This window comes from Atheta coriaria, unplaced genomic scaffold (assembly GCF_025399875.1).
Source record: "Atheta coriaria isolate IRGN ID8LTWV9N9 unplaced genomic scaffold, Caltech_Dcor_3.1 hic_scaffold_15_pilon, whole genome shotgun sequence".
NCBI lineage: Eukaryota > Metazoa > Arthropoda > Insecta > Coleoptera > Staphylinidae > Dalotia > Dalotia coriaria.
The window spans coordinates 727,459-745,925 of record NW_027045457.1 but is presented as its reverse complement, the minus strand read 5'-3'; the positions used below and the strand labels follow the sequence as shown (position 1 = coordinate 745,925).

The 18,467-nt window shown below is 44.4% G+C and overlaps 1 protein-coding gene across 1 annotated transcript in view; it reads right to left on the bottom strand.

The window, feature by feature from the left end:
• The window catches only part of LOC135802041 (maternal protein pumilio-like), a 105,024-nt gene extending 87,714 nt beyond the window's left edge, over window positions 1-17,310 (bottom strand). The window contains 3 exon segments of the mRNA XM_065315576.1: window positions 13,188-13,532; window positions 16,269-16,456; window positions 16,752-17,310. Coding sequence (XP_065171648.1) covers window positions 13,188-13,532; window positions 16,269-16,448 — 525 coding nt within the window. The 5' untranslated portion in view covers window positions 16,449-16,456; window positions 16,752-17,310.
• Between the last annotated feature and the right edge of the window lie 1,157 nt (window positions 17,311-18,467).

Here is an 18,467-nt window from a genome sequence, read left to right as displayed (position 1 = left end):
CAACAACATTCACGAGAAAATGCTATTAAGTAAATAAGAATTGACCAAATCAAATAAAACCTGCCGCAAATAAAATCAAACTAATGTCAGGTGAATCAGCTTTTTGGGTTGGTGGTGGAAATGCAAAAGAGAATGATGATAACGGAACTAGGCACTGACTGAATTTAGTCCTTCGTCCCTTCCTTTCTCCACTACATTCCTACCCTACATACACCCGAACTACTTCTCTCCTGCTGGGTGCTCTTCGCGCCAATTTATCTGATTTGTTTGTTAGATGCGCGATCCGATTGTTTGCCTCCATTCAAACGAGCACTGATGTTACCCGATGTTTCTACCAGTGTGCATCTATTCTCCTCGCGAGATAATTTATTCCTACATTTCGTAGAAGTGCAGGAGAATTGAGTCGATCTTCCAATTCGTACAACTTTCCAAGTAATTTCGAGCATTTCAGCGAAATTTTGGTATTGTTCTGTTGGTTTGACTTATTATCTAGCATATACCGCAGTGATGCCTCGGCAATTTTCGAGACACGAGACACATTATTATCCTGCGTTGGAAAAGGCTAATACATTACATGTTGGAAATTTGAAATGTGCTCTTCATTCGTTTGCCCATAAGTATGCAAAGCGAGCTGGAACGCGAGCGCCAGCACGAAACCCATAATAAGGAGTTGATACAAACTCTATTTATATTCATATTTATTCGAGGGATATTATCTTGGGCCAAAAGAAGAAAAGCAACAAAAGATTTCGGCTCGTGCAACGACTCGGAACGCAACGAAATTTGTATTTTTGTCATTCTAATGCAAAGCAAATATTATACGAAAAGTTTAGACGGTTTATAAATACGAAACGATTTCAAACGAGGAAATAAACAAGAAAACAATTTAAATTCATATGCTGCAGTTTAGAATCGATCAATTCATATGTTGAAAATGAGCTTTCATCGGAAGTTTGAACAAGGTAAAAGTAAACTTGATTCAATACCGAAGATAAACATTGAAATCATGATTTCTTAGTGTTTGAGTTATTGCCACAAACAAACTGCATTGATTTGCGACAGTTTAGGGACGCAGACAATGTTGTCAGCTTTACTACATCAACTAAAGCAAACCATACTTAACGCATTAATAAAATTACAGAAATGTGTATTTTTGCAGAACAATATCACTTGAAAAGGTCAGAACAAAATGCAATTACAAGATGTGATGCTTGCCAGCGACAATGTCCAAGAATCGCACAAACCGTGAATTTATATCAAGATCATAAATTTAAAACTGAGACGAATCTCCGTCGACGGCCGTCAAAAGCTCGTTGCAAGTTTTATTACCGCACGACGTGTCATTGAAATGATTGCAGCAAAACTTAATAATACACTGCAGTAAGAAACATAATAGCGCAAGGTTGATACAAAAGAAAAAACCGTTTGCTAAGCTAGTAGTTCATGTGTTTAACATCGCTTTCTTATCAAACTGATTTTAGAGGCTTGTGTTTATAACCGAAATCCACTTTATAAACCCAATCATACAAGTTGCTAGAATGAAGATTATAATGGAAGGAAGTACGTGTGACGAAATTGTGATATTACCTATTCATTCTGCATGTGCAAATTTACGTTAGATGCCTAAGATTTGTTAGACGTATGCCAATATTGGCACAGTGATATAGGGAAGACTCACGTCGCTAGTCTCGAGATTCGAATTTCAAAACTCAAATTAAAACGTCCCGGCTATGCGCCGCTATCGAAGTCGCAACAAAAATCAGAACCGCCGCGCCAGTAAGTAATTGAACTCATGCGGAGCACGTCGTTCGGCGGAGCACGCAATTCATGCAAATTTGCTACTCGCCGACCCAACTATACTCTCCACCAGCAGTCAGTGAGCCAGCCCAGTCCTTGGTCCCGATAATTATTTTCCGCGGCGCCGCGCAACCACAATATACGCGAGCACGTTTGCTCCGCATACTCACACCGCACGTGAAAATTGAGTCGGCGAATGATGTTGTAACAAATGCAAACAGTCAATTCGCAAACGCATTTGCACACGTTGTAAAATATTCCCGTGCGTCGCACTTTCTGCGGTGGCAATAAATAAATTTACGACAAAATACGCGGCACATGCACGCTGGATTCCATACTGCTACTGGGATACGATCTTCATAGCCATTTTAGAAAATGCCTTTAATAACAAACGATTTACATGGTTTGTTCGGAATATGATTATTTAAATTTTCGCCGCAATAACGTATAAAAGCTGTTAATATGCTCGGGCTCTAAAACCCTTGAAATTAAGGCGCTGTGAATGTACAAACTCGTATAAAATCACAATGTTTATAAAGTCAGGCGAGCGTAAACAAAGTTAATTAAAACTGTGTTCGCGGAAAATTAAGTCGTTCTCTGATCCACCCTCAAAATGACTGTAATCCAGAAACCATAAAAATGCGACTCTGTTTTGATGTTATCAGCATTTGGTACGCACGACACATGAAAGATTGATACCGATCGTAAAATGTTTGTGTTATATCACTAATTACATCTAATAAATTTCCCCAGCGGAGTTCGTCATGAGTCCGATTTGGGCACTTTGTGGTTAAGATTGTAATATAATTGAGTATCGATTTGTTACATCGAAAAAGTGTGAATGCAAACATACAAAACCTGTTAATCAAATAAACACACATTCAAACTGTTGGTAAATATCAATTAATTATCATTCTCACCGGCAACAAAGAAAACTCGCGACTAAACAAACAGCCGATCGTTTGTCCGTCGCCTGTGATCGCAGCTGTTTTGAATCTCCTACAATGAGAGCAGAATAGAGCGCTGATATAATCAACCAAAATTTTCAAACAAAGCCCGGCCCGTTATGAATCGCGCGCACAGAACGGCAACACAGCATGCCGGTAATTACGCAAAGATGTAATAAATAACGCCGTTCGCAACATGGTCGTTGTCAAGGTAAACAATAATCTATAGACCGACGGCGTCGAACGCGAACGCACGAACCAAACTTTAAACGTGCGCGAGCGCGCGCGGGAGAGGGAATTAACCCGATGACTAACGCCAGGTCATTTTTCGCTGTACAATGAACATGTACAATTTTTCGAGCGCGCTACTGGCTCTCACACCTCCTCTATCGCAGAGGCAGAGGAAGGTGGCAGCGGCGGCGGCATTACAATGAAACTAGGGAATACGCTTGAAATTGGGTGAGAGGACGAAATGACAAACAACACGGTTCGAGTTCATGTTCCATCACGGGAGACTAATGCCTGACGCCAATTGTTACTCGTTGCTAGATTGCCACAGTTGCGAGATTTGGGAGCGTTGGGAGAGCTAGTTCGAGGCCATTATGCCCATACGGGTGCAGAGAAGCGTCGCATTGAAAGCGAGGAGAGCGGCGCATGAGGATAACTAACGACGAGTGTCGCGACTCGAGTGCGGCGCGCCGAGTTCCCGATACGGCTCGGCGACAATTCAAAGCAAGCAAACTCTCGGAGAAAATGAAACGCGCCCAAATCGCACGACTACCCACACTAATGTCGGAAAACACAACAAACACAACGCGCGCGCGACATACGGCCGGCATACGCGCGCGACAAACAAACGAGAGCAATACACATCACGACGCCCGACCAGCCGTCTGGCTAGGCAAACATAAACAATAGAAGCGTTGTATTATCGTCGACGTTTGTTTGAATGTTGCTAGGCGACCGCCGGCTGGAAAAGACTGATGCAAAACAACGAAACAAATCTGATAATTCATACACCTACAAAGCAAAGTGGGAAGAAATAAATTTTACGGGCTTATTTCTTGAGATTGCAGCGATTCCCAAGCGCATGCAATTAATGCATAAGAATAGCCATGACCAAATTCGAACAAAGGCAATTTACGGTGAGATTGGTGTAGCCATGACTACGAAATACAAGACCACAGACTCTTGGCATACGTCGAGGCCCAAAAGTCGTAAATCCTCGAGTGTTGTTGTTGGAGCAGTCGCCGCCGTCGAGACTCGAGAGAATCTCGCCGCGATCGGAAAGCACGCGGCGCAACCGGCTGTATTAAAACAACCCACCTTGAAAATGGCTACCTGGCCATCGGCACAAACAAAGCCGAGGAGCGCGCGCGGTGGCTGCTCGCTCACCCGCCCGGAGAACCTGTTGCACGACGACGACGCACACAACACGCTTGCTGGCTGAGCACAGCCCAAAGAGACACCAAATTCACCACCAAAAATATCAAACAATCTGTAGTGGAAAATTGAAGGATAAGCCAAAGCGCCAATAGTCCAAAAATGCATATCATGACTCATATCAGGTGTACAACATATCCCTAAAAGTCATCTAGACCCAAACTGTTTTGTTCTTCAGCCATTCAACCATGCTACATTAATCGTACACGATTCGATTGTGTCTGCCTACATTTTATGACGCGACGCGTGTGTGGGCACCGGGTAAAATTCGAAAACGACCTCCTTAACCTCGCCGCTGCAATTAACCGACATGCATCGCACAGCACACACGCAGCACAATGCGAAACAACCGAGACGCGGTTTGGTTTGAGCTTTGGCAGTGTGCTGTTGCACCACGTAGCCCGTGAGGAATCGTGCAACACCACTCCACGCCGCCGCTAGCAACCACTACAGCCAACAATGTTTGTTTATTTACCATGTCAGGTCCCATATCTTTCATATCCAAATTGAAATACGCATAACCGCTGCTTGTGGATGGTTGTGGATGAATAGCACTGCCGAACTGAACACACTAGAGAAGCACTTAATCCTGCGTTGGGTGTTGTAGCCGGCGTTTTACTTCTTGGGTGCAGCACTTGTTTTGCGTCGCGTCGCCGGGTGGGTTTTGTTTTGTTTTCGAGTAAATGTCGACGGGCCCGTCGTAATATCGCACTCAATTTCACTATCGTCGTTGCAAATTGATTACTTTCTTACGTCGACGGCGTTACGGGCGCGTTGCGGAGTAAACAACAACGCGCACACGGTGCGATGATGCGGCCCGGCACGAATCACACAAGAAGAGCGACCGAGCAAGATGCGAGGATGGCTGTAGAGCACCAGACGCGCGACGTTACGGCAACGAACTGGAGAGGCGCTGCGCCGGCTGCGTTGCGTGCCTCGGCCGGACAAAGAGCATGTCGCGCGCGTTCGGGCCTGGTTCGCGTTTGCGCCGTGCTGCAGCGCCGACCGGCCGGGCGCGCATACACTCGCCGCAAGCAAACGAGAAGCCGGTCGAGGCGCACCGAACCTCCAACCTCAAACACTCGTGTCTCGTCGTTGCTAACGCCAGCGCATGCTGCTGCTAGGGAGCAGTACTCTCTGCCTGCGCCGCGACGACGGATAATGCGCGCATTGTGTATACCGCGCTGCACAAGTTGCACAGAGAGCTCGCGGAGCCGAGCGTGCACGAAGGCGAGCGCGTTCACACCGGGCGGCCAGCCGGCCGGCAGGCTCTCGCTATTAGGTTAGGGCAGGGTTACACCCTCGTTTGAATGCAAATTGCCGCGCGCGCGAGATAGGCGATAAGCGTCGCGTACGACTCGGCCATAATGTGCCGCGTATATTTCGCCCCTCTAATACAGTGACACTCGCGCAGGAATACCTCCAATAAAGAGCATATTACAGTCATATTACATCTAGATTACACAATATTTACAGTGTTTTAAATATTTTAGCCGGCCTGACGTCATAGATCCAACATTTTAACACTGCCAGCAGTATTTTCAAAAAAGATTCACATCGTCATGGTTTGTCGGATTTAAACAGTAGATACGCGTCTCATTTCCGATGCTCATCGACTAGGGCCGTGCATGTCGCAGGCGTATTAAATATTTTCGTCGCATGAGTGATCTTGATTGACTAGAAAGAAGGGGGTGCCGTGGCCGCGTGTGTGCGCGGTTTTAATCAATAAATGGCGTTTTACTTTCATTCAGCGAGGGCGTGCGACGTCGATACACCCCGGCACAACATGATAGTTACCAAACATGTTTCAAATTTTGAGTCAGCACGATACAGTGAATGCTTTTAAAATTCATTTAAAAAAAATAAGTTATAAAGTTACTAAATTGAAAAATAATTGAAATTGTGAAGCAAATTATTCTCCACATAAAGTGTAAAACCTTGAAAATTTAAATTTCTATAAACTCATTCAAACAAGTACGTAAATGCCACTTCACTAACATCTCCTTCATCCATTCCCAAGCGCACATTTACTTTCCAGCCCCATTGTCCCATATCTCATCCTAATGTCTCCCATTACAAAATCCCCCATCGAGTATGAAAAAATCGCGATGCGGGAAAAAATATGCACGCGCAGCTTTCACGTTTCAATTTCCCTCTTCTTCTTGGCTCGTCATTTAATTTAGCACCACCAGTAGACCACTACCGCCGACCGAGTCGTTGAGTGAGACTCTCCTCTAGTTCCACTTTGCAAGCGCGCGCGCGAAAATCGATCGATCGCAATTAGCCAGAGACAAATCTAATTTACTGCGACCAGTAGGTGCGCTCACTTTAGGCTCCGCCGCGAGTATGGACGATGGATGTCGGCGGCGAAAATGGAAGGATGAGAGGCTGGTCAGGATTGAAATTTACTTTGAGTGGGTGAGAGAGCACAAGGCGTGGATTGCCCGGGGAGGCGGCGAGTTTGTGCTGACGCTAACTGCCTCCGAAATCAAGCAAAGCAGTTTAGTGGCCGGGAAACTCCAAACGCGTAATTTGGACGTGCACGTGCAAATAGTATAGAGATGGGCAAGAACAGCGGATCAAACTATGAAGAAGATCAAACAACTCATTTATTATCCGGTGTTATAAATTGGAATTGACCCAAATCCATCAGATGATTGAGAGCTGATAAAAATATGAAGGGTTAATTTAAATTTTCTGATAATTGATAGATTGATGGGTTAATTTGCATACATCACCACCGCAACTTTTTCATACATAATTAAAAACTTTTTACCTTTTTGATTTTAACATTCCGTAAATAAAAAGAAAAAACGTAAAATTCCGCATCCGTAACATGTATCATGCCTTGAAAATATTCATATAGATGGCAAACACGTGTGAAAACACACGAAACACCCCTAAACAGGTGGAGCGAATTTAAATATAACCAGGTCTGCGTGTGCGTTGGGTTGCCGGCGTGTTCAAGCGCCACATTCGATACGTAGACCTTTGACCTCAACCGCTGGCCGCACCACACAGGGCGGAGGCGCCGCGCAGAGAGAAGCAAAACCACCACCTTCGCCAGTAGGCCACGCCGAGGGCGGCTGATACCGCTGGTGAGAGCACCACCGGTCGTGGAAACCTCGGCGAGTTAATTAACGCACCTAACGACCGTTTTTCGCCGTATGCCCGCGCGCACGAGAAATTTTCAAAACGCCGGTGCCAAGGCCTTGCCCTCGTCTGGCGCGTGTACAACTAACACTTGGGTGGTGGTGGAAACGCGGAAAATGTCAAACGCATGCCCGATATATCCGCCGTTTATGTCGACCTTTGCAATTTTATTGCGCAATTAAAGCAGAGGAAATTGCCACCACGAGGTGCATTGATAAAAGTGACATCAATAAAGCTGAGAGAGTATCGCGGACGTTCAAAATTGAATGACAGCGAAAACAGTTCCAAACTCTGCTAATATTAAAACATTCTGAATACCGCCAACCGGAGGTAAATGTTAGGTATTCACTTTGTCACAAAGTGCTGCAAATGCCTGGCCAAAATAATGACGATATTTTGCACAAAGTGCAGAAAAGCAAAGCATGTGAACATTTAAAATTCCACCGTAATTCCCAGATTTCAGCGTTGGAAACCGAAAAGTAAGCCTAAATAATTCACGAAAAACACTCCGGCAGCGCATCAAAGTATTAGGCGCAACGCCCACTCGTGGCGCGCGAGTTCTCGCACTCGAAAATCTCAGTGCCAGACTCTCTCACGCCTCGACTCCATTGTTATAACGCCACCACCGACGCCAGCCGAGGCGCGAGAGATTGCAGTCCTTTCCGCCTCTTCCGCATTACGCACAGGATGTCGGATGCTGGATGCAACCAGCCCAGATGTGGCGCGCTGCTGGAATGAGTCAAAATTACGCTCGTAACTTTTCTCAAGTGAGATGTTAAAAGTGGCATACGACCACGCCAGCGAATACTCCTCCTTGTTTTCCGGATTGAGCGGCAACTTTGCTTCAAGCGGCGCGCAAAGAATGAAAGGGGATAAACGCCGACGCCAACACGTTCGCGAGTATGACAAAACGAGGCAAATAAGCGCGGGACCATTGTTTCCCGACCGCGCCACAATCAACGCCCATCTTTCTTTTTGTGTGCATGTGTTGGTGAGTATGTCGTCGCTGTCTCCACACCGGTGGGTTTCTTCATGTTGGTAAAAGCTGTTTAAGCAAAAGTGTGCAAGCTTCGTCAAGACTTTATTACCGTTAAATAAGTCGGACTGAACGATGTCGTCGCTGTTTGTATTCTTGCGTCAGCGGTGAAGAGACAAAAGCCAAGAAAACGAAAGACATTAATAGTCCGACTAATTACGACTTGAAGAACCTCAGAAATGCGGAAATCACCGAGTGGAAGTTAAGGGTTAAATTATAGCGCGTCGCGAAGTAGAAATCTAATTACGAAGTGGGTACCCGATAACAAAAATGTTATGCAAAAAAATAAAATTGACCATTAAAAATCAGAAGAGTGTTAACCGGACGCAAAAACCATGCGTGCGTAACGCGATAAAATAAAAAAGTGTAAACAAGAAAAATAATGCTAAACGGTCCACAGAAGTAAACCAGCGTGGCGTATTCAAAAGACTGTGTGCAGCGACTATAAAAGCAGCGGCACGTTTTCCAGCAGACACGCGGCGCCTAGTAAAAGGACTGGAAAACTCCACGGGCAAGGCACAGTTCTGAATGATGAGCAGGCGCAGGAAGCCGCGAATATTATTTTCCTCTGCCTGCCACAAACATGTTTTTCTTCCACAAACGACGACGCCGCCGCCACTTCCACGTCCGCGTCCGCCTTTTTCCGTCAGTCAAAATGCCATTGTGTCAAGCCTCAAATCGGACAGAATAAAGTCGCCTCCGACAAGTCCTCATCGGCGAAATCGATGCGAATACGATATGATATCTCCCTGACAACATGCAGCAGCTGCGTAAACATTGTGAATTGTCGTCCCAAAACAACTCAAAGAAGAATTATTGCTGACACAGTACCGAAAATATTCAACCGTGTTAATTAAAACAAGAATACGTGTCAGTGAACACAAGCTATAAAATGTTCTAATCTCAAAAAAGTGGCAAAAGATATAGAAATTACTTGGAGTGAACGTTATTAGAAGCGAGTTTGTTGTACTTGTTAAAACAAAACGTTCGCTCCGGGAAATTGACGTCGTTCTCGAGCGAAACTTTAAAGCTACCCTCGCAAATTAACCTCGAAACACAAGACGGGAGTACGCATGACCCACGCGTATCCTCGTCATTGTCATGTCGCAACGTCATGTCGGGGTAATGTCGAATACACGTTTGCACTAATTAACGGAGAACTAATGAGCTACGAAGTACGCGTTACGCAATCCCTGTTCCTGATACCTTTCAGACAACCCAAGGATAATAAAATAAATATATTTTCAGCAAAATCGTCTAAATAGCTCAAGAGAATACAGCATCGATTTTTTTGCTAGGGTGCACTAGAGAAGTGTGTCTGTTAAACGCCACGTTGATTTATAGCCCAAAAATACCCAAAAATATAAGTGAAAAACACAAACACGGGATACACACTTCTCTCGGCTTGTTTTGCAGGCAGAAATTTTCACATTTCATCACCCTTGCCAACCCCTAGCGAGCTTTCCAAGTATGTTAGAAAAGCACACACACTACGATTGGCAGAAAACGCAAAAGACGCAAACAAAACAAGCCCACGAAAAGTTGCAGCATACATAAACAAACGCAAAGAGGAAGATAGAAAAGCCGACCCCGACAAAACTCCGCATCTCTCGCGACTTGTCGCCCTCGGAGGGCGCACCGCGGCGCGTGTTGTGCCCCAATCCCGGTTATCGCGATAGCATCATGCCAGCGGGCCGCGATACAGACGCAATCTTCTTTGCAGTCGACGAAAAAGTTGACCGACTTTGCGTCCCAAAACTCAAACTTTGTGTCGTATATTTTCGACATAAAATACAACAGCTCATAAGGAAGACGAATGCACTAGCATGATATCAAACCGGACGATAGTACTATAGATTCCGTCGCATGACGATGACAAACCGACATTCATTCGACGTATGAACGGACAAAGTACCTATGGCGAACACGCAAAAAAAAAACTGTCAAGAGACAAAGAAAACGCAAAATGCGCATCGCGGCAAACGAGGCAAGCGCACACGAAGCGCTTTCGAACGCGCGGCGAAAGAATAAAAGCACGGTTCAGGTTTCGCAGCATCGCGGACGAAATGGACCGCGCGGCGAGTTTCTACGGGAAGAAACATGACGCGCCCGCCGCCATATCTCATCGTAAACCTAATAATAATGGTTCCCCGGTTTGGTTAGAGACGCAAGGGGTGGGAAATAAGACGTTTCGAGTCATCGGGTAACCAGACCGGCGAAGCAGACAATAAAATCTGATTTTAAAATACTTTTTAGTCTAAAAATATCGCAAGCACGCAAAAGTAGTGATTTTCTGACATTTCCAAAGTAAATTAAAGATTTACATCTATTTGGATCGTCTATGCAAAGTAGATAGGTACATAATCATAATTCATTGCTCATAGTGTAAATTGAGGCATCATTATAATGGCCCAAGTTTTATCATCTGTAACACGGTCGGAACTAACAAGCATTCCATCCAATTCACTTGACGCCTCCGTTATAGCGCGTTATGATAGGTACACGCTCGGATTTGACTTTAATTATCCTAGCATTCAGCTCCTGAGACCCGAAATAAATGGATCTAACAAGCCCTCCATCCCAATCGACCCTTACACCGGTTTATTCCTTCGCGTTTGTTTTGCCAAAAGGTTTCGACATGCGCTCATCCAAAAATATGCGCCACTGCTCCATTCGAAAATTGGCAAAATTCAAGCATAACCTAAATTGTGACTTTGGTGTTTACGCGTGCGGCGTATAATTAAGCGACGAATTAGTCGAGTTTCGGGTTGACGAGAACGCCGCGCTGCGAGTAAGCGAGGTGTAATAATGAACAGGGGCGCGGCGGGTGGAATGAGATTGGTTTATATTACACAATCTGCCCGACTAAAGCGCGGGGGCGGTGGGCGCGGGGAGCGACCCGTATGCACACTAATACCTCGGCTGCGGCGAGCAGAAATCCCTTCGGCGCTGCCAGGATCCGACATGGTTCAGCATCCGCTGCTCCCGGAGCATCTTTCCGACGAGGCGTTCTTCGTTTGCGCCTAATGTTTTAACGTTTTCTCCGAATGAAAATGAGGGTAATGTACGTTGACGAACAAATTGCTTTTTCCAGCTGCAAGCTGAAGCGTGATAGTGTTGTTGCGAAATTTCCAACAATAAATTGAGCGTTTTATTAAACGCAGCATTAAGCGTTTAGAGTAGGTACGTTCGAAACCTTCAATTGCAAATTAGATATTAATCTCAAAGCTAATCGATAGAATTATTGCAGGTTATCATAAACCAATTAATCACAATTTCCACGCAAAAAAAAAACACGTGGGCATCAATTACAGACACGCGGTTAAACCCGAACGAAAATATGCGCCGCTCTGTTCGCTAATGCGTTCGACAATCGGAATTACGAAACGCACACCGCGCACCCCTCAGAATCGTGCACGGAAGTAATGTCTCTCTCCAGCGAGCATTACAGGCCGTATTTGAGTAGCGGAGTGGAGAATCGCCACCGAATCGAGTGCGAAAAAAGTTGCCACCGTCTGCTCGAAATTAATCATTTTCGCGCTCCCTCCCGTTTTCGGTCCCGGCCGCAGCGACAATTGATCAATTTGTAGACACGTTCCGCCCGCACGTGAACCCGCATAACGCGATTTCGGCGCCGCGAGAAACCGCTTCTCCGAGAACGCTTTTTACACGTGCTTTAACCCGCTGATGATATCGAGCGGGCGCATTTCTCGGTGCGCTTTCGGGAATTTCACGGTGCGAAACGCAATGTAATGTAGCAAAGTACAAAAGTTGGCAAAAATCGCATACGCGGCACGCAAAAAAAAAGTAAAAATCGGGCGCGATTCAGAGAGGCGGGATGGTGGAGCGCAATATCCACCCATCGGCATCAACATCTCTATTCGAAGGAAGTTCCATCGCCGTGTAAAACGCCAGTATTTGCGCTAAGCTTTCAGAAAATTTCCTTCGGCAGAGTGCAGAAGAGGCAAGTCGAGAGCAAAGGAGAAAATATCGAATACTAAGATATAGATAGAGATTTGATCCGTGGTGTAAAACATGTAATATCACAACGCCTTACAAACATTTAACCACAAAACAAACACAGTGTTCGTAATACGCCCCAAAGAATTTTTTCTGGATGAATAAGTGTCGTAATAAATTTATCAAACTATAATTTCCCCTTAATTTACTTCGTCAAGAAAAACACAAGGAGTGTTAGAACTGATGTTAAGACAAAATCGCTGAATAAACAAAGAATATTTTGCTCGCAATTTTCGCGAGGGCGGCCTATAACGCGCCGCCGCCGCCGCCGCGCAAACGAGAGGCGATGTTTGTTTATTTGTGTAATACGGTCGTAATAAGACGCGTCGGTCGCGCCCGGCAGCACGCCCGCCTCGCGCCTTAGTTACCTTCGCATCCGTATCGATCTTCGTGCGAAAATGTTTCCCGCCGCCCCGATGGAGCGACGCCTAGGTGGTGGTGGTGCCCCGTTGGTCCCCCGGCATCCGTATTCGGGGTGAGGCCGCCGGAAACGACCGCCGCCGGCCCCCGAAGGCATCGGCTTATTGTCTATTTATGTCGGCCGGATGAATTATTCACGCGCGCCGCGTACCTCTGTAAACGACTTTGAGGTTTGAGTTTTCCGCCGCACCGACTGCCCGAACACCTCCAGGGCGCGCAGCTCAGTGTGGTGCTCGCTCAAAGTGTCACACGTTCACTGGCATTAATTATTTATCGAAAGAAGACCGAATCTATGTCTTAAAACGTGAAGATATTCATTCCCAACGTTCAAAATACGGTTTGACACTCGTTTAGAAAGTTTTGAAACTCACCTGAGCTTGTTGCTGCCTCATTGAGATCTGTTGTGGCTGGGGTTGTGCGTGTATCGTCTGCTGCTGCATGTATGGATTGTGCATAGGCATCTGCCCCGGCATAGGATACATCAACTGATCCTGTTGCTGCTGCTGTTGTTGTTGCTGCTGTTGCTGCTGCTGGTGCTGAAGCGGAAGGTGGTGCTGTTGCTGCTGCTGCTGCTGGTGGAGATTCGGCGCAATGTTCTTATTCTGTGCGCCCATGTCGTACAGTCCGGTGGGCATGCCCATGTACGACATGTTCGGCTGGCCCGCGCCCGCCTGTGGCAGCTTGCTGTTCACCTGGAACGTCCATTTGTCATAATTCTGAAACACCAACACCAAAGGCGCCACGTGCAATCATACACGAGATACGAACGGCGATATGGGTTGAGGTTAAAGCGCAACCAACAAAATAATAACAATAAAAAGAAAAAAACGTTCGTGTATGCGACGCACGGTGTGACCGGGTAATAAGCGCATGCACTTACAACGAATACATATTTCTACATTTGTTTCGTTTATTTATCAAAGCGATAAACAACAATTAAGCCGACCGCAATGAACAATGCGCGAACCGCGAGCGCAACGTCTTTTACTCAAGCTGTTTCCCTGTGTGTAGTTGTTTATGGCGAAAGTCGGAAACAATTCACAATTGTGTTGTCATGTGTTTTGTGCGCGTGTGTACCCATAACACATTGCACTGGTGAATCGATTACATAAGTAAATATTTGTTAATTCACAGCAACAGAAATAATTACGAGATAATCATCAAACAAATCTTGCAAAGTTCAAGAACACGGAAATTACATCAACATTGGTAACAAACAATTATTTTACACACTCATCGCAATTATTATGAGAAATAATCATTGAAATGAAAAGAAAAAAAACTCCAATTGTTTTTCTATCGTAAAAAAACTTCAACCTGCTCGCCGAAGTCAATTTTGATCAAATTATTCCCTCATAAATCAGTAATGTTCAGCACCAAACTTTTCTCAAAAATTATGATTTATTCATATTCTATAAGATCCCTACTTTGCTGATATATTTATAATTTAACTTACAACTTTTATGCACGAAAAAAAGACGCTAAAGAAATTTATTACGCAAATTTCTTATCTTTGCATGCTCTCGATATGAATAGATTTCAGATTCGTGGGTTTTAGATTTCATCAAATCCCGACTCCTGTCGCCGTTTTCCTCCGGAAACTTTTGGGTGCCCAGCTTACGGCTCGCATGTCGCCCACCGCCGCCACATACATATGCATATGCCGTCCCGCCGAAATTATTCAATTCGCGGGGTCGAAAAAGTCTCGAAACTTTTCTAATTTACTCGAAATGGGATCGAAAACGTTTACGGCAATCAAGTCACGCTTGTTCTAGCGTTTATAAACTTACTCCAAAGTTGGCGCAAACCGGGACGAGCCTTCACGGTGAAGACAAAGTTGAAGTACTATTGCTTGCATTACTTGAGCAAATTACAATATCCGACAGTCTACAGGGCCTTCAATCGAACATTTTCGCAGGACTTAATTGGAATTTATAATTGACTTCAAAAGTGTCTCAAGGTTTGCACCAACGCGGTTTTTAGGTGAATTTTACGTAATCATACTAATGATCAAATTAATTAAATGGTAAAACTAAGCAAACACACAATGTACTCGGTAGTCTTCGCGAGTGGGAGCAAGTTGACTATGAAAACAATACTTAATCAATAAACTGTGGACAACTGAAACTTGTTTGCACGTCAACACAGTGGAGTTGCGAACTCAATTAGCATAATAGCGATATTATTAATAAATTAACCTTCCCGTGACATGAACATCCGATGTTATTAATTAGGTGCAAGATATTTTCGCAATCGACATGTGCACGATTAAAAATACAAGAAGTGTAGAAAAATGCCATGAATATGCACAAATATTTAATATTTAATCGTAATTAATAATTAAAAATTAAATTGAAAGGAAAGATAAACATGGTAACATTGTAAACGTATTGCAAAACATTTAATTTGCAAATCGTCCACAAGCCTGCGACAATTTCGCGCGTTGACAAAAGAATTAATTAAATTTCCTCTAAAGAAAAGTGCCATCCATTGGCGCTTCGGCTAAGAAAATTATTGAAGTCGCAAAGTGCTCGCAAAAGCTGCAAATATTCCACGGAAAGAAAGGAAAACATTTTCGTTCATCATGTTTAATCCAATTGAAGTTCATTTTCATTGACGATGAACTCGCGCGCCCTGCATGTAATTGCTTTAATTGTGTGCGCGAGTTTCCTGCCCGGAGGCAAAATTCCATCAATTGGAGCAAGAAATTCGTCGCCTAAATTAGACCCGAAAGAATTTTCAGTGCCGCGGCACAGTTAAGTAAGTACCTTAATTGAAATTGATGCAAAGACGACCGACCACCGCGCATCGGGTGTAGGGAAATTCGTAATTATGACGTGCCAAATTAAAAATTTGCTGTTTTGCAAATGAAAACAAATTGTAGAACTTGTTAGCGTTGCAGAGTCCGCTGATTAAAACATATCACATGCCATAGCGCGGTCGAATATTTTGCAACGTGAAAAATACTACTACGCGCCAAAACAAAGCAAAAATGAGTCTCAGTCTGTGCAACGCAATATAAATTGATAGTGCAGTAATTTGTACAACATAATGGAGAAATTGCACCGATTAAACATAAAATCATGATGACAATTGTTTTGTAATGTCCAACAATTGCGGTTACATCACACCAATGTTAAAACAAACTTCCGATAATCAATTTTTAAGTTCAATTTAGCAATATTTTACACTGATAACAGTTTTAACAAACGACAAGTAAATTTAAATCCTATCCAAACCGCAGCGTACTACATTCAACAGAAACAGCTCGAGTTTTCGTGTAATTTAAGTTGCCTATAGTCAACACTCAACTTAGCATTTAAATATCGGTATTTCATCCTATCTTGATTGTAATACCTCACCACAGCTCCAAAATTGTTTGCGACTTTTCGGCTTGTGTTTTTGATCACATTTGTAAACATTTAAGCAGCCAACTCTCAAATTCAACTCACATCAATAATGCTTTCATCTCCCAGTGCCCATCGTGCCTGTTTGTTGCCAAATGTAAGAAATTCAGGATCAGGCGGTCGCTGGAACTCATAGCCTACTGCTGCATCATCCTGGGAACGCTGTGCACGTTCCATCTCCAGGTGTACTACAGCACTTCCATCGCCGCCGCCCAGCCACTTCATTGGTCTCACTGCAAACAATACAACATGAATTAATCTCAAATTGTTACAATTATTCACTAAAAATAACCATACTAATAATTTGTATAAATAAAACACTACATAAACAAATGAAAGTCAACTACGTTTTCGCCGGTATAGACGATGCGCTTTTGTTTTGTTCACTTTGGAGGTTAGGTTCGTCATGCGTTAGTTGCAACTAGCGTTTTTTAACGCAAAACATGATTTTCTTGTTGCTTAGGGGCAGAATTCGACGTGCAAGTTATGCGCCTTAGGTGTATGAGTCTGTAGGTATTCGGTACTCACCGGTACTTATGTTGAAGTGCGAATTCGCAGCGAGCGGCGATCAGCAGCGCGGCGTGCGTATTCGTCAACGAACGATGTATGCGGTTTTTGCCCTCGGCGGGTGGAGGACCGCGACCACGGCGGACACACACACGCGACGCGCACTCACGCCGCGGACGCGCGCGAACGAAAAACGAAAACGGAAAATCGCGCACGCAGAAACGCACACCTTATACGGCCGATCGCCTGCCTCGATTGAGACGCCAAGCGCGGAGAGCGGATCAGCGCAGCGCCGAAACCTGCCAACCTTTGCCGGGCGACGCAGGAACGTGTGCGAAACTCGCTGCCCAAGCACCCGCCGTCGATGCTTGTTTTCCGCCCAGCTCTCCACCAGCCCACGACGCTTTCCACTCGTCGTATCTATGTGTTATCTCTCCCTTGTTGTTTGCGTTTTTTCGCACGCGTCAAATCGATCTTCGATCACTACTGCCGGGCGAAAATTTCGATCGACGTCGCTTGTTATTTTTGTTATTTACAGTCGCGGGCGCATTCACCCTCTGTATCTTCGGCGATGATGATTTTTTATAGCACACACCTTGTTGCACGCACGCACACTGTACTTACATGTATTATTAGGTATTTTAAGCAAATTTTCGTTAGTCGTTGACCGTGATTATTCGCAAGTTGTTTACCACTAACTATACAAGTCACTATTTACAATTTTACAAAGTGTTCGGCGGCGAACGTTCGTCCACTCAATTTATCCTAGCGACGCGCACGCTCTCATCACCGTTTGTGATCGGAAATGAATTTTAGTCGGGATGCTGCACCCCAACAGGCACGGGCCGGACGTCGATCGTCTAGAACTGACAGTGGACCGCCGATGTCGTCTCGTACGATACTGCGCTCGCCATTTTCTTGTTTGTGTCGCCCGTGCACATGAAGCCAAGTTCGAGATCATATAAATCACATAGATGCAGAAAATTTGTTTCGTTTGAATGAAATTTTCTTTTAAAGATTTTAAAATTAACAATGCTTATTTCTAACTTAAATTATTTAATAGTTTTTATATAATAAAGTGTTATATTGATACATAACAACAATTTTTTGATTGTAATAAAAATATATTCGATAGTAACTTCTAGAAGATCGCGGTGATTTGTATGATCCACGTTTTTGCTGCGGCATCGCGTTTGCTTCCATCTTTGTCACAAACTATAGCACGGTAATAAACATGCAGTCAATGCGCATTGGAATCGTCGCGGCGTCATAAAACAACTATTTTTTGATTTAACATTTATTTACTTCTTTGTTTAATTCAAAATCATTACCTACATTTAATATCTTAAATTTGAATATATTTAAAACTTGCGCGCAAGCTCAAAAGTCAACCTTCTTAAAATAAAGCTAAAACTTAAATTAAAATAATATACAAGTGTAAACAAGCGACTATACTAAATCAATACGAACGCAAACTCAATGATTTTGCATTTGTTTCAATAATGAGGAATGTAAACGTGCGATGTAGTGGTGTGGATTTTGTCGTGCGCGAATATAAAGACCGCGCATCGCCGCATTGCGCGCGCAATTCAAAACCGGCGAGCTGGCCCCTGCGGCCAATGATTCCGGGCGCTGCGGCGTGCGCGCACCCACCCACACACCAGCTCATCGTCGATAAATTACGAACGAGGTGCATGCGGCAGTGGCGGCGGCGACGACGAAGCAATACGTAACTGA